At 45.2% G+C, this 17,288-nt stretch overlaps 1 protein-coding gene across 1 annotated transcript in view; it reads right to left on the bottom strand.

The window, feature by feature from the left end:
• Positions 1–1,567: 1,567 nt before the first annotated feature.
• The window catches only part of LOC137438074 (sodium channel protein type 1 subunit alpha-like), a 259,043-nt gene continuing 243,322 nt past the window's right edge, over positions 1,568–17,288 (bottom strand). Inside the window, 3 exon segments of the mRNA XM_078766607.1 lie at positions 1,568–5,503; positions 11,202–11,472; positions 11,816–11,920. Of these exon segments, the coding sequence (XP_078622733.1) occupies positions 4,326–5,503; positions 11,202–11,472; positions 11,816–11,920 (1,554 nt within the window). The 3' untranslated portion in view covers positions 1,568–4,325.

Below are 17,288 nucleotides of genomic sequence, written 5' to 3'. Positions count from 1 at the left end.
CAGGTTGTGGCGGAGGTATACACTCTACTCTGTGCCCTTTTAGTTACCCTCGCCAGAGGAGAGGGTATTTCAATATGCACATTTGTCTGTTTGTCCGCACAGAATAAGTATGCTTTTTTTCTGCATCCGTTGGTCCGATTGACAGGAAATTTTCACCATAGGTGCCCCTCCTCCGATATAATTTTTAATGATTAATTATGACATTGGTCTCGTGGTACGGGTGCCATCTTGGAAAAACCGAAAAACTTTGCAATTCTATGTCTCCAAAAACGCTGAGTAGAAAAAAATGAGACATGGCTCATTGAAAATAACTCTCCATGGGAAATAACATATGTTAATGATGATGTCATAGGTGTCTCCATTATGACGTCGTAATTCGACAATTACAAAATTTTATTCTTTAGAGTTGTCCATTATTTAGGGAAGGCATGATAGCCAATGAGTATGCGCAGTCGCCTCTTGAGCTGTCTAGCCTGGGTTCGGATCTCGATCCGGCTATAAATTGGCTAATTTGCTGGATGATTAATTAACATGTGCATCGTCCATTGGATGGATGTTAAACTGGAAGATCCATCTCCTGACACTGGGGGTGTTGGTGAATGTTGGAGGTCCCTTGGTGTTTTCCGCAAAGAGTAAGCGAGTTAACGCTGGCCTCCCGAACACATTCCAAATACCCGCCACCTTCAATCAAACGTCAAACCTGGTGAACTGGTTCTTGAAAGACGAAGGTCAAATAATTTTCCCGGCAGACTCCACAAGGTGGGAATAATCGGGGCTGTTAAAAAAAGAATACGATGACATAGTAGTAGCGGTAGATTTGTCCATTATCTTATAACTTGTTACGTATATGCTATGAGTACAAGCTGCTTCATGAGTCTTAGATCACCATGGGAGGGGATTGTGGACCACCTCCACTCATCCATGTAATTAAAGGTAAAATTCTATTTATATTGGGCTTGGCCCTAAAATTCAGTATTGTTTGAAAATGGTGTGCACTCCATAAACCTTAATTAACTCCTCTAATAATTTATTTATTTACATCAACTGATCATTCTTGATCGAGACTGACTAGTTATTAAGACCAATCGGATGAAACTGTAATTTGTGTACCGTCTGTACCCATCAATAGTTAGATATTGGCGTCTTCCGACACCGTCAAGGAGTTATCACAGTAGAGTCCAATCGTTTGCCCAAATAAACGTTACAAATGTTTCAAATGGTAAAGCGTCACTTTCTTTTCATAGCTTACTTGAGTTACGATGCCATTTGGTCATTACTCCTTAGCTTGTTAGTTGTTACAGGTGAGCTTATCTGAACTTGAGTACAAAATGGGGATGTTGTTTTTCCCAAAGCTTCGGAGAGGTTATTGGCAAGACCTCTGCTCCGTTGATGGCTGTCATCTCATGAATTTCCACGAAATGGAGTGCTACGTAGCGGGGAAAAAGTTAGCCGCAACGCGTTCCGTATCTGAACTGGACAGCATCATGCAACGCCTAGTGGAAAAAGGTGTAGAACCACACAATGGTCTTCTTACTAAATGCAAGACCAGAAAAGAGGAATTGGTACAGAGATTTCAAAAATGGTTTTATTTGATTTTTTTTTAAACATAAGTGATACATCAAATCATGTGGTTCTAAGTTGTGAACATTTTGCTGATACAGTACATGCAATGGATTTGTTTTTCCATTTGGGTATTTTCATGCTTTTAATGAGTGTGGGCCTGTTATTTTGAAAATATATCATGATGTAATTGGGCTTACCCAATATGCTTGTGGTATGATGTCATGTCAGGGTCGTACTGTTTGTTTGTTTCACTAAACCAGCAAGAAAGTGATTTTATTCTGGCTTTTCAAACAACTGGGTTCCTGTATGGGACAGCAGCTATCACAAAGTTTAGTTTCAATTCTAGAAGGCCTTGCGAAAACGTACCGAAAAGAGTTTGAGGGAAATACGTCTTATGGATTAAATATGTGGGTTCAGGCATTGATGGTGTAATTCACAAAGTACAGCATCATGGTTTTCAAAAAACATATAATGGGTAAATGAATACATTATCCTTTTTCTTTTTAATGCTCAAAGCTGTCAAATTCACTCAGTCTCACATTGATGAGTCCAGAATTCCAACTCGCCATGTAGCAAGCTTGGATCCAAACTTTCAAAGTATATTTGTGTTAATTACAACGCGTGCACAAGCCAAGGAGTGTAGGGATGGCGCAAGAGCACCGCATGGCATAAGGGCCTGCAGTGCCAGTCGGATACCGGAACGTATATCAAATGTGCTGAAAGGGAATGCACATGAAGCCTGTGTCTTTGATAAAAAGGGAAGTATTTATTCTATAACCAGTAGTTTTTAGTACTATATGGAGTAGATTAATATTTAATCCTGCATGCAGGTTCTCATCATTGTGGTTAGCCTAAGCATTTGGCCAAACTGGAAGGGAAATGCAAAGGTGCAAATTGTGCAAGAGGTGGGAGGAAGGGGGTGGTGGGGAGGGGCAGTTGGAAGTGGAAGGGGTGATAAAAAGATTTGTTAGGAGGGAAAATAGCAATGTGCAGCAATAACATTAGCGTCTATTACTCAGAGGTGGTGGGGTGGGGGTATAAAGGTAAGGGAGGTGGGTAAAGGTAAGGGAGGGGAAAGACACAAACACGCAAAAAACACAAAAGCCCTTCTTCAGCAAAAGCTTTGCCACACAGTGCAGCCCGGCAGAGTTTGAGCTACGCAGGGCGAATTCCGCACAAGCATGGCCGAGCGAGGCCTGTTCGAGGTGACGCTTGTGGATGTTCTCGCATTCCTTGTCATGAGCCTGACAATATGTTTTTTTTTCCAAAGGCATTGCATGATATTTGGATGAAAGTGCATTTTCATAATTAAAAGAGCAGTGATATAATTTCTTTTTCATACATTAGTGCTAACTCTGTATATACAAAGAGCATGCAGCAAAAATGGAACAAATATATTTTACAGCTATTTATAACATCAGAGACCACCGATAAGCAAAGTATACTTGTGCTGTTTTGCAGGGGTAGTCTGTACATTGCACCCTGCAACTTCATAATATCTTTTTCTTCTTCAAAAAACAGAGGGGAGGGAAAAGCACTCGCGAGCTGCCAATATTGCTTCGTGGACACGTTGCATACATAAAAAATAAACTTTGCCTTTTTTTTAAATCCACATTGGTCAGTATGGGGTCAAGAAGACACAAAAAGAACCGACGTACTGAGCTTACGAAGGCATGCAGTAAAGCGTTACCTATAAGAAGTTTGATAATATACTGATTTATTTCTTTCATTTTTTTTCTGTGGCTGTCCAACTTAAGTAAAGCATGGGTAGATAATGTAATTAGCAAAATGGTGTACACTACATGCACACCAACAGTCCTTTACAGTCCCGTCCTTTTCACCTGCATCAAACGCAGTACGAGCAGCAAGGAGATCCTTCATCTACCTGTCGAAGCAAACCTTGCCTCTCGCAAACCAGTCCTTAGTTTTTCCTTCTTGTTTTCTCCCTTCACTGCCACAAAACAAATAAACAAACGAAAAAAATCCTTCAAATCCACCGAAACTGATCAAGTGCTCGATGCCAATGTAGAGGTGCAGCATTCATGAACACGGTTTTAGCCATTTTTGCATCTTGAGAAGGAGCATCGTGATCTCTTGCAAGACGAAGAGCGTTAAAAAAAAAAATCTTTGTTTAAAGCACAGCATCCCCGTCAGACACATTAGTCTCATCATGCACGTGTACCGGTACACATGCTCATGCGAGTGTACAAGCACGTGCGCAATTGGAAAAAAAAAGATCGGCGAATGAACGAGAAATGTTCACCGAAGGAAAAGGCTAAAAAAAGGAAAAAGAAAAGGAAAAGATATGCCAGGGTAAAACTGAAATATTAAAATTAAGGGATCAAAGAAAAGTCAATGCAGCAGACCAATGGGATAAGTGCAGTCTGTTTACAAATGGTGACGGTTGTGGCACAGTGGATTGTCTTGTTCCACACTGATGGCACTTTCCAAATGCCTTCTCCATCACAGAACTTCCGATTTGCTCCACACTCTTGCAAGCACCGGTTTTTGTGCACTTATGTATGGCATCCGTTCACTCTATGTAACCACGAGCCCCAACAAAAGGTATATGAAAAAAAGAGACAAATATATAGAGTTTAAGTCTATTATCTTAGAAAGTCATGTAGTCAAAAGCGAGGTCCACTGTAGGCCAGCTCTTGCCACTATTCTTTTGTAAACATCAATGAAAAAGTTTACAAGCATGACATCTGTTCAGCATTGTATGGCTCTTTTCATTGCTTATTTTAGAGCACTTTCTCATCTCATGCGTCATCCTTCTGGTGATCTTTCTTTTCATCATCTTTGCTTTTGTCCGACTTGGTCACGCTATCATACGATGGCGGAGAGCCTGCTGGGATACCCAGCTTGTAGTTTGAGCCATAGTTGGCATTTAGGTTGTCAGCAATCAGGCCACCCTTTTCGGGTGCATCCTCCGAAATAATGTTGTCATCCCGATCCTTGTTCCGGTACATGAAGGACGCCTGCTTGACAGAGCGTTGTAGCAGGTGTCTTCGGAATGCACGTTGAATGATGGTACAGGCCACTTCTTCTTGCTTGCGCCTCAGTGTTGTTGTAATTGGCTCGTACGACATCTTAGAGGGGTTAGCAGCCATGAACCGCTCTTCCATTTGTTGTCGAAGCATGTCCATCTCATCACCCTCACCGAGCACACGTTTGGTGAAGGCAAAAAGAACATCCAAACAGTGTATGCGATCTCCACTGACCATGGGCAAGTCCATGGCAATGAGTTTGATCCTGTTAGGTTTGGCAACACACAGTGGCTCATCCAATGTGTCAGCAAAGTCTGGGAGGCGTTCCCAGTCGATGAACTGAGTAGCGTCCGGGTCAAATTTCTCCCAGATCTCGTAGAACATCTCAAAGTCATCTTCACTCAAAGGCTCTGCACTTTCCTCAGTGGCGACACTGAAGTTCTCCAGGATGATTGCAATGTACATGTTTACAACGATAAGGAATGACACGATGATGTAACTAACAAAAAAGATTATCCCCATCATGGGAGACCCACAATTACCTCTTTGTGGTGTGCCTGGGTTTTCAACGGTTGGGTCGCAATCTGGAGGAGAACTGTTGAGAATGGGGTTGAGAAGCCCATCCCAACCGGCAGACGTCGTGATCATGAACAAGCATATCATGCTGTTCCCAAAAGTTTCAAAGTTATACATGTCATCAATGCCTGACTCCTTTTTTACATAGGAAAAGTTGGACATGCCAAAAATGGAGTATATGAACATGACGAGGAAGAGCAGTAGGCCAATGTTGAAGAGCGCAGGAAGGGACATCATCAGAGCGAATAGTAGTGTACGGATGCCCTTAGCGCCACGGATGAGTCGCAAGATGCGTCCGATCCTTGCCAAACGAATCACACGAAACAGCGTTGGAGACACAAAGTACTTTTCAATGGCATCTGACAGCATCAAACCTGCAGAAACAAGAATCATGTCGTTTTCCTCACAATATGAATATTGTGCCAAAAATGCATTCAAATATCCCTCAGTATATACTGTGTACATGCAGTTTTCTGTCCAGAGCATAACCAGGCAGGGTTTCAGCCTTAACAATTCAATAACACAACAAGCAAGCACCTACAGAGTGGCCTGAAAATCGCTTTACCCCTCCCAAATAAAGCATTCATTCTTAAACACAATATACGGCTCGGTTTTATTGTGCACTACTTACATCATTCAAATACATGACTAATTAATTATTGTAAGTAAAGTACTGCACAATAAAACCTGTATATTAAAATAGTTTATGAAGGAATGTTTTTTACTGGGGAGGGAAAAAAGTGACTCTCAGGCCACCCTGTACATTGCAATACATCCCAACATTCTCAATATAGGACTAATTTGTTACTAATACATGCACAGAATAACAAGATGTAACACAAGAAAGAGCAATCAGAGATTGCAAACCCTCGCCAGGACGTGTTTTTAGTGGTTCTTAAGGCTTTTGTGTTAAAACAAATATGGTGGCCGTGACCGATGACGTCATAATTATCATTTAAAAATTGTACAGTAGGAGGCGCACCTATGCTGAAAATGTCCTGTCAATCGGTCCAACGAATGCAGAGAAAATCATATTTATTCTGTGCGGACAAACAAACAAACAGACAAATGAAAAATCGGTCAAAGACCGAGGACTTGCCGGAATGTACTTTTTTATCGGCCATTTAGGACAAATATGGCGGCCGAACCACGTGACCGATGACGTCATCATTAACATATTTTATTCCCCATGGAGAGTTCTTTACAATGAGCCATGTCTCAATTTTTTCTATTCAGCACTTTCGGAGATATGGAGGTGCAAAGTTTTTCGGTTTTTCCAAGATGGCGGCCGAACCACGTGACTGATGACGTCATCAATTGGGCACAATCTCTTCCAGGGCAAGACAAATACGTGTGCAAAGTTTGGCGATTCTACGTGCAACGGTGTAGACGTCGTGCTGAAAACAGACAGACAGACAAACAGGCAGACAGACAAACAGACAGACAAACGAACAGATCAACATACTTGCTGGAATCTTTTCCGGCAAGTAACAAACGGACACAAATGCAATACCCTCTCCGCTGGCGAGTGTAATAAACAGTCTACAGGAAAACAACAAAACAACACAATAAAACAGGAAAAAACTACAACAACAAAAAAAGAACCCTGTTGCAGAAGCTCGCCATTCAAAAAGAAACTTTGCCTGGTTTTTATGAACAACTTTTGTCTATCATTGTGATCACTCACCTCGATCTCCACATGCACTCTGGGGGAAATATACAATCTGCTTTTGGCAGACTACCTACCCTGTTTGTGAAAGCGTAAGAAAATATAAATGTAGAGGAACTTTGTGATTTATTTTCTTCAATCACTGATCTTTATGATTATCCTCCAACGGTGAAATTACTCATTTTAACTTCTCGCATATATGGTTTATAAAACGTTTGCTATTATACTTAACGAGGGAGTTCATAGAACACCTTACCCTGTGCAGTCTTGACAAACAGGGAGATGTGCGGGGTCTGCGAGCGGAAAATTTGATTCGGCGTGATGACGTAAAATGCCGTAATATTTTGACAGTACTGCTAAACAAAAAGTTTTTGAAAGTCACAAAAAGGTGATTTGTGTTTAACTGTGTTCAAGTATATAATTCAATTGAAATTATTGGATATTCAATTGAAATGGATATTTCCCCATTGTTTCTGAGAAGATTTTAAAATAAATTACCTGAATTTGAGGCGAAATTCAAATAAATGACCCTTTTCAGCCTCTTATAGCGGGCGGATCTGGATGGGGAGCACAACCCCATGAGATCTTAATGTTCTGATGTATTGTACCAAATTTGGACCCTATCGATCATGTAGTTTGAGGAAAGTATGCTTTGGTGAATTTGGGGGATTAAGGGAGGGAGCCTGTGGCCCTCTTTCCAGGGGAGATACAGCCATGGGGAGCATGACATAAGGTTATATATAGGGCATGGCCAGTTTGGTCTGGATCCGGTTGTCGGTTTCTGAGAATAACATTTTTTAATGAAGTACCAATATTTGGAGCAAAACACCCCTTGCACCTCCTTTAAATGAGTGGATCCGGATGGGGAGCACAACCCCATGAGACCTTAATGTCTGGATGCATTGTACCAAATTTGGTCCGTATCGCTCAGGTAGTTGTGCAGAAGATGTTTTAATGAAAATGAACGATTCTGGAGGGGACCCATGGCCTCCTTTCCAGGGGAGATACGACCATGAGGAGCACAACTACAGGTTAGGGCACGGTCCCAAAGCATCGTGTCAAGTTTGGTCTGGATCTGTCTGGCGGTTTCTGAGAATAAGATTTTTGAATGAAATACCAATATTTGTGGCAAACCCCCCATTGTACTCCCTTTATAGGAGGCGCATTCACATGGGGAGCACAACACAATGAGACCTTGCTGTCCTGATGCATCCCACCAAATGTGGTCCATATCGGTCGGGTAATTTGTGAGAAGACGTTTTAGTCAAATGTTAATGGACAGACGGATGGACACTGGGACCTACTCTGAGGTTATGTCGAAGAAATAACCAAAAAATCATCTCACTCCTCTGCGCATGTGTGATCGGAGCCATAGTACTGCTGAAGTACAGGTTCGTTTTCCTCGATCATAAACAGACGTTTGTGGACAAAGAGACAAATGGTCACTAACTGAGCCTCCAAAAAGTCACTAACTTATATTTAATGTTGTAGACATGCCATTTGGCAGGATAGCTCAGGGGTAGCTAAGCAGCTTTGAGCTGTTCAACCTGGGTTTGATTCCCGACCCTACTATAAACTGTCGGATATGTGCTTTGCAGGCAGGATGTTTCATCACAAGGGGCATCATCAATCTGATGGACGTTAAGCTGGGTGTCCCATCTACTAGCGTTAACTAGTGGCCACTAAATTAACCACGGTGTCTTTTGATGAAGAGTAAACTTCAACACAACAGCAACAACAACAACAACATGCATTTTAAAGGCCATTTTCCCTACTAGAGCGGGGGTTAGCCTTGCGGTCCCCATGACAATCTTCTCCATTTTGCCCTATTTTTTGCATCTCTCCTTAACCCCCTTGCCCGCATTTCTTCTTCCACCATCTTTAGCCAAGTCTTTCTCGGTCTTCCCCGTCCTCTACTTCCTTCTACATTCATTTCCATCACTCTTCTCAACCAGTCACTTTCATCCTTCCTCAACACATGACCAAACCATGTCAACCTGTTTCTCTTCACAGCATCAATGACAGGCTCTATTCCCATCATCTTTCGCAATTCATCATTTGTCTTCCTCTCTCTCAACGATACTCTGCACATCCACCGAACCATTCGCATTTCCACCCTTTCCAGCCTTCGTTGCTGCTCTACGTTCATTACCCATGTCTCGCTCCCATAAATCATAACACTTCTCACACATGCAGCATACACCTTTCCCTTCAGCTTCAACGACACTCCCCATTCCCTTCAACGACACTCCCCTTCAACACAACAGCGAACCTTTGAAATTATGCTTCTTGGTGGGTTATGAACGACATGTACACTCGAATTAGCGAACCTAGCCATGTCCCATCAAGTTTTGAGCACGCGTGCACATCCAACATGTACATCATCTTGTAGATTGACATCGGCAATAGGTAGCACATGTTGAGTTATGCCTTTTGATTTGCCTCAGGGTTTCCCATTTTCAAAGGAATCAAACAGCATTTGCCATGGTGGGAGATGTCACCCAAGACCATCATTCACAAGGGGTTTGGTTACAGCAGCAATTTGGAATTTGGCCAGGGTACCAGCATGCAGTGGCCTATTCTTGTGAAAGGCACCATGAGATATTTAACATACTATTTGGAGCTACCGACCAATGCTGGCAGACTGTACCGTGGCTTAACCTCCCACCTGACACCAGTTGTACTTATTGACGCAATTCCCTGCTTGTCAAATACCAGTCAGACAGTTTTTAAGTTATTTCAGAATTTCTCTAAAATAACCTCATAGAGTGTGCCCCGCCTAGTGTCTGGCAGTTTTCCCATACGTACAGTACGTCCATTAACATTTGACTAAAACATCTCCTCACAAATATGGAACAATATTTGCTTCAGGACAGCAAGGCATCATTGGGTTGTGCTCCCCATCCAGATGCGTCCCCTATAATGGGAGCAAAAGGGGCGTTTTGCCCCAAATATTTGTATTTTATTTAAAAATCGTCTCTGAAACTGCCAGACAGATCCAGACCAAACTCACCACGAGGCATCGGGACCATGCCCTAACCCTTAAGTTGTGCTCCTCATGGACGGATCTCCCCTGGTAAGGGGCCATGGGCCCCTTCCCCAAATCCCCCATTTTCACTAAAACATCTTCTCCACAACTACCTGAGTGATGCGGATCATATTTGGTACAATGCATTAGCATAGTAAGGTCTCATGGAGATTGTGCTCCCCATCCAGATCCACCCATTTAATGGATGTGAAAAGGTTTTTTTTTGTTTGTTTGTTTTTGTATACAAGATCGAGGCTCGTGAAAGAGCTAACATTAATCACACACACAAAAAAAATCAAACAGACACATAAAACATAATAAGGGCAGCGGTAGACAAGATGGGGCGAGAGGGGGAAGCACACAAACACAACATTTGAGAGCAGGGACACCGGGAGATCTGTGGGAGGGAGAGGGCTTGGGGGGAGGAGGCGTGGGAAGGGGGGTTTGCATGAAATATTTGTATTTCATTCAAAAATCTTCTCAGAAACCATGGGGAAATAACCGTCAATTGCCCACGGGGCTATTTTTTAATACTCAAATAGAAAATAGAACCCAGGTGACAGCTCAAAGGTGAGTAAGCTACCGCCCACCACTCTCACCCACACCCCGAGTCCTGTTAGTCTGTAATGCAGGTGGCATTGTGATTTGTGCCAAAAGCTTTAAGGAATGCTAAAATTTAGACACAATTTATGGACGTTAAGGGTAAGAGGTTGTTTTTTTTTATAGAAAGATTTTTTTATGTGGGAAGGAAAGTGATACATTGGGGATACAACAACACAACATGCATTTTAAGGCCATTTTCCCTGCGAGAGCGGGGGTTAGCCTTGCGGTCCCCATGACAATCTTCTCCATTTTGCCCTATTTTCTGCATCTCTCCTTGTTAACCCCCTTGCCCGCATTTCTTCTTCCACCATCTTTAGCCAAGTCTTTCTCGGTCTTCCCCGTCCTCTACTTCCTTCTACATTCATTTCCATCACTCTTCTCAACCAGTCATTTTCATCCTTCCTCAACACATGACCAAACCATCTCAACCTGTTCCTCTTCACAGCATCAATCACAGGCTCTATTCCCATCATCTATCACAATTCATCATTTGTCTTCCTCTCTCTCAACGATACTCCGCACATCCACCGAACCATTCGCATTTCCACCCTTTCCAGCCTTCGTTGCTGCTCTACATTCATTACCCATGTGTCGCTCCCATAAATCACAACACTTCTCACACATGCAGCATACACCTTTCCCTTCAGCTTCAACGACACTCTCCTCCTCATCAGCACGCCACTCAGTTCCCGAAACTTCTTCCATGCACATGCACATTGGGGATGGGGAAGGAAATATGCAGCAGGTGAAAACCATCAAAATTAAAACTCACCCATTATAGAGAGGACCACCACAACAAAATCAAAAACGTTCCATCCAACAGTGAAGTAGTAGTAACGAAGAGCCACCATCTTCAATGTGCACTCCCCAGTGAAGATGATGATGAAGATGATGTTTATCCGAGTGAGAGTATCACTCATCGTTTGACTTTGATCATCTGTCTCCACCATCATGGTAACCATGTTTAAACAAATGAGGATCATGATGAAAATGTCGAAGACTTGCTTTGCTACAAAGTCATACACCATGTTCTGATATTTGTTCTGCAAAGGGAACACAAAGAATGTGGAAATAAATAAAATAAAATCGCTCCCATTGATAAATTGATTTTGGTGGGCACCGATACATGCCTGGAAAGCCCACAGGCATCATGCATTTTACCAGGTGAACATTCAACCACTGAGGTTTCAAATTGCCAACACCATGTCAAATAAGTTGTCGTGAGAGTTTCCAGTTCAACGCGTGCATACACTACACTGATTAAATTCGTGGTTTTCAAAGCAGAAGTGAACGTTTAGCAATGACAAATTAACCCCCAAGTTGGACGTCACAGAAAGTTTTAATTAGCTTGTTGATTGAGCAAAATGCTCTTTGCTGGTCACTCACCGCCGGCCTTGGAATGGGTTTTTGCGGCTTTTTGGAGCCCAGCTTTTTCATGGCGTTGTAATATTTCTTCTGTTCCTCTGTCATGAAGATGTCCTGGCCTCCAAAGTATAGGGACAGACAAAATGCTACTGTTACAACTCCACACACAGGATGATTGGCATTCATAGATGTATTCATCATGGTAAAAGTGCAATGACAAGTTGCATGGTGTATCTTCATGAAACAAGATGCGTGTGGTTTTAGCTTTAAATGCTTCACTAGCAGTGCAAACAAGACAGAGCAACAATGCAGGGCCTGACTGGAGTATATCTACTATATAAGAGAGAGAGATGTCTGTCTGTGTGTGTGTCTGTGTGTCGCCATTTTTCTCAGTGATGGCTGAACGGATCTTCGTCAAACTTTCAGAGGTTCATCAGTGAGTGCCTGGGAGTGTTTTAGGCCAAAACAAAAGATCGTTTTTTTTGGAAGTAAAAAAAAAAAAAAAAGTCGCTCGATAGTGCCTAAGCCTTTTAAAATTAATGACAGTTATATACAAGTACACATTCGCATAAATAAATACAAAACAATCACCAGACATTTGAATACAAATAAATCAAACCATTCCGGAAGGGTACGAAGTTGGTTGTACGGCTTCTTCTTCTTCCTGATCGCATCACACTTAACTCAGAAACGTGAGCCACATTCACCCACCAGCATATATATGAACCCCCTTCCTCCCCTGCCACCCTCCCCTCCCTCCTCCCCTCCCCTGCCCCCTCCCTCCCTCTTCCCCTCCCCTCCCCCCTCCCCTCCCCTTCTCCCCAGCCCCCCTCCCCTACCCTCCCCCCCCCTCCCCCCTCCCCCACCTGGCAACGCCGGGTACTTCTGCTCGTATAGGATATAGTAGATCTGAGAGCATGAACGATCTATATTAAAGTATATCTGCACACGTGCACATACATGCATGTACATGCACACATATACAGAGACGCAAACACCAATTCCAATATTTTCTCCCATCCCTTCGGGAATGTGTAATGATAACAGATGCCATTTCATGCTTGCTGTGAAATAATGCGCTTTTGGGAGAGGATTATCCAGTTCGTGTTCATATTGCATCTGAGGAAACCTCATGTGTCCTCCCCTCACCCTCATTCTTCCCCAAATCCCTTGTTTCTCCGAGTCTCCCTCTATTTTGTCCGTCATCCCTGTTGTTGCTGTGCTTACACGTGTTGCGAATATGGCATTTGGCCTCCATATCCGCTTGTAAATATTCCCCTATTTCCCCAATACTCCCCAACTATCCCCAATCCCCCATTCCCTAGTCCCATTGTCTGTAAACAACACTCTGTAGAACCGACCTTCCCCTTTTTCCCCCATTAAATGTCGTGCCCAGGTCCACCGCATCTCACGTAGACAACTTTCGGACATCTTGCTAGTTATTCTTAGTCTATGTCAGTTAAGGACTCGTTTCCATTAATTCTGACTCTTCGTTGCACCAGAATGTGATTATATGGCACCAGTAGTGAGTTTAGGACCTTCCCATACCTCCCCGCATCTCTTCCCCATGAAGAAGCTACAACAACAACAACTACAACAGCAGAGGGGGGCGGCGCGGCGACGGCGCGGGGAGTGTGCGTCCTCACACCGGCTCGGTTAGCCGCCATGACCATGCGCTCCGACGGGGTTACCACGAAGGGGCTGGCTGTCAGCTCCTCGTCAAGGGCGGAGCCTGGTAACCCCCCCCGCACCCAATAAGAAGGGCGGACCGATTCCATCTGGGGCGGAGCTAACGAGCCGAGGGCGTGTCACTCCCCGCCGGATATACGCAGCGACTCACCGGATGTGAGGTCAGATGCGCCTGAACTACGGAGAGCAGAGGAAGCCACCGCCACCCCCAGCGCGACGATACCTCCCTGCATCTTTGGACCGGACCGAACCGGGTCGATTCTGCCCTGAGCCCAGGTGCACCTGGAGCCATCGACTGCCTGCCTTTCCTTGCCATCAATCCCCGTGTGAGTCAGCCTTTTGTCCCGTTTATCTGTCGTCTGTTGGGGTTAATATAAGAGTGTGTCTAAGTGCTTGTCTTTCTATGCTGTACCTCTCATCCCTGTAATCTGAACCTTCCGCACTAATATAACCTCCTCCGGAGGTCTTGAGAACTGAACCCTTGGTGTCGTGTCATTTGAATCCAGCAGTTGTGTCCTTTTCCTTCATTGATCTAGCGTAGCGCGACTAGTCAACGTTCGAGCCTAATCAGGTAAACTGTGCAGACGTGGTCATACCAAACCGCTCGGTAAACTAACATCCACCACCGCGTCTGTAACAATTGGTGTCGAGGAGTGGAATTCGAACCCGGGACTAAATTTATTAGGCCCAAATTTGTAGTAGAATCGATTCGGAGCGCGTTTCCCGCGCGAAATTATAACGGCGAAATTTGATTTTGTTATACGAAAATAAAAACCCGAATTTTGAAAGTCGCGCTATGGCAGACCAAGACAGCTGGGGTCCGGTAGTGGAGAGTGAGGCAGGGTCGGTCCAGGACCAAATTGAGGGACGCGAGGAGAGCGAAGCAGTGAGGGTAGCAGGTTCGCAAAGTAGCGCCGTCACGCACGAAGTAGCGGGCGCGCAAAATGGCGCCTCGCAGATGGCCACGGCGTCCACGCCCGCGACCGTGGCAGCGCCCCTGGTGGATTTGAACCTTTTTTTTTATACAAATGAAGGCCCTTATGGCCCAGAATAGCGAGGAAATGAGGGAGGAAATGAGGGCTCAGAGTGAGCGAATGGGAAACCAAATGGGGATAATGGGAAACCAAATGGGGATAATGGGAAACCAAATGGGGGTAATGGGGAACCGGATGGAGGCTCAGAATGAGCAAATGAGGGTTGATAGTGAGCGATTAGAGGGCCAAATGGGGGTAATGAGGGACGAAGCGAGGGGTACCAGTGAGGGGTTAGACAATAATTTTGAGGGATTAGACAATAATTTTAGGGGATTAGACAATAATTTTAAGGGATTAGACGAGAAATTTGGGAAATTAGACAATAGATTAGGGGAAATACAGGAGGGGTTAATGGGGGTAGAAAACAGAATGGCCGCTCAAGAGAATCAAATGGAAGGGATGCAAAAAGGGTTAGAGGGGTTAGAAAACACCATGGAAGGCAAATTGAGGGACATGAGGGACCAAGCGGAAAGGGAAGTTAAACAAATGGGGCAGCAGATAGAGGGGGTCAGAATGGGGGTAGAAACCAAACTGGATGCTCACAGGGAGGAAATGGAGCAGATGAGGGTGGCATCTGGGCAGGAGATGCAAGTGATGGGAGAGGAGATCAGAAGAGGAGTGAGTGAGGAGGTCGGAGGTGTGCGCGAGGAGGTGAGGCACTGTAAGGAGCACATGGAGAAGGAGGTGAGAAAGGGGACTGTAAAGTTACAAGGGGGCATAGAGGACCTGACGCAGGAGGTGGAGCAGCTGACGGTGGGACAGACGGAGTTAGTGGAGCAGGTTCAAAGGAACACTGCGGTATTAGGAGGTTTAAAAGCGACACAGAAAGAACTAAAAGATGACTTGGTAGCGACGAAGAGGGAATGTCAGATGGTACGTGAGGGACTGACAACGAGGCTGGACGAGGTGATAGAGGTAATGGAGACGAAGGACCGGCAGGTGAGGACGCACCTGGAAACGGTCAAGGTAGCCTTAGAGGATGAGCTTGAGGAGACGTACCGGGGAATAAAAGAGGTGAAGCAGAAATTAGAAGAAGTGGAAGAAGGGGTGAGCGAAATTAAGAAGCGACGGAGAGGGGATAAGCAAGAGATAAAAGAGGAGGTAAAAGAATTGGTCCAAAGTCTGTGTTTGGATCGTGATGATGTGCTCATTAACCGGATGCGGGATTCGCAGGTGATGGAGGAGAAGCGAAGAGGAAGAGGACCCGGTGTAAGTGGTGACCAATATGGTCGTGCGTATGATGCGCCAGGGGATTTAAGAAGCTTGGGGGTCGAGATGGACCCGGGTGTTCGTGAGAGGCCATTGGTGAGGTGTGCGACAGGTCTGGTGTGCGAAAAAGGAGGTGTGCGAGAAAGTCCGACCATGGGGTGTGTGAGGAAAAAGTGCGTGCCAAGGAGTGAGGGTGCTGGCGAGAGTGAGTCGGTCGTAGCGCGTGTGCGAGGGAGCACAAGGAAGCGCGGTGTGGTAAGTGTTACAGAGGGTGTGACGGGAGAGTGTGCGCAAGAGTGTGCGCGAGGAAGGTGTGTGACGGACAGGTGCATGGGGAAAGAGTGCGCTGTCAAAAGTAAGGAAGAATGCACACCTGTGGTGAGTGTTACAGAGGGTGTAACGGGAGAGTGTGCGCGAGAAAGGTGTGTAACGGACAGGTGCATGGGAAAGAGTGCGCTGTCAAGAGTAAGGGTGAGTGCGTTGTCAAGAGTGGTGGTGAGAGTAGTGAGAGTGACGAGGAGCGTGAGTTGGGTGTGACAGGTCAGCGAGGATGTACACCTGGAATGGAAGGATGCACACCTGGAATGGTAGAGCGTGAGTGGGAATGCACGCTGGAGTTGGTAGTGAGGCACGTGGTTGGGTGTGCGAATGAGGGCACACCTGTGATTGTCACAGAGGAGGGGGTGCGAAGAGGTGTGTTGGTGAGGTGTGCGACCAACGAATGTGTGCCAAAGTGTTCGGTGGTCAGGTGTGTGACCAAGTCTGTGAGTGGACTGAGAGTACCTGGGTGTGTAAGGAAAGGTACGAGGAGCATGGAAACGGCTGGAGGTGTGAGCAAGGAACGGGCTGCGGGGTGTAAGAATCCAGGTGAAGCATCGACGGTAACCAGGTTAGAGGTTAGGTCGACTTTTAGCCGAATCGGGCCCTCGGTGCGTGCTGGGCCTCGCTTTGAACGGCCGCGTCCGTGCTCCACTAGGCGGAGCGGGCAGCCCGATAGAAAGGGTCGTCATGGCGACCACTTTTTGTTGAGGCATTCCGGCAGGTCGAGATCAGGACATTGGATGGCTCCACGCCGAGATGGTGCGTGGGATCTCGGCCCGGGTAAGCCCCCGTCCCTGCACCGAGTGCCGGACGCGTCCAGCCGCTGGCACAAAACAACCAGCATCCATTGCTTGGCTTTACGAAGCTGGGCTTTGGACAGGAATTGGCGCACCGAGAGGCATTATTGAGTAGACTGGGTGATGAGGTTAGTGTTTTGGCCCCGAAATTAGAGAAAAACAAAATTTGATGATTGGCAAAGGATTGGCAGTAGTGATTGGCAGATGATGGGCAGTGATTGGCAAATTTTTGAATTGGTTGGAATTTGGACGAGCAAAATTGATAGAGGGACCCCCGATGTGGTGGGATGGCAAATCCACCATCCCTCACAGGATGGGGGGCAAAGGAGCAATAGATTATGGGGTGTATGGCAGTGAAAACTAGCCCGGGTGGGTTAGGTTATATTGTAGGGATCTAGAAGATGACATTAGGTAACGTTAAGTTTAGTTAGTGACTGATACCTG

This window comes from Myxine glutinosa, chromosome 12, assembly GCF_964187855.1.
Source record: "Myxine glutinosa chromosome 12, kmMyxGlut1.1, whole genome shotgun sequence".
Lineage (NCBI taxonomy): Eukaryota > Metazoa > Chordata > Myxini > Myxiniformes > Myxinidae > Myxine > Myxine glutinosa.
Note: the sequence above shows the minus strand (reverse complement) of the source record. Positions and strands in the feature narration are given on the sequence as shown.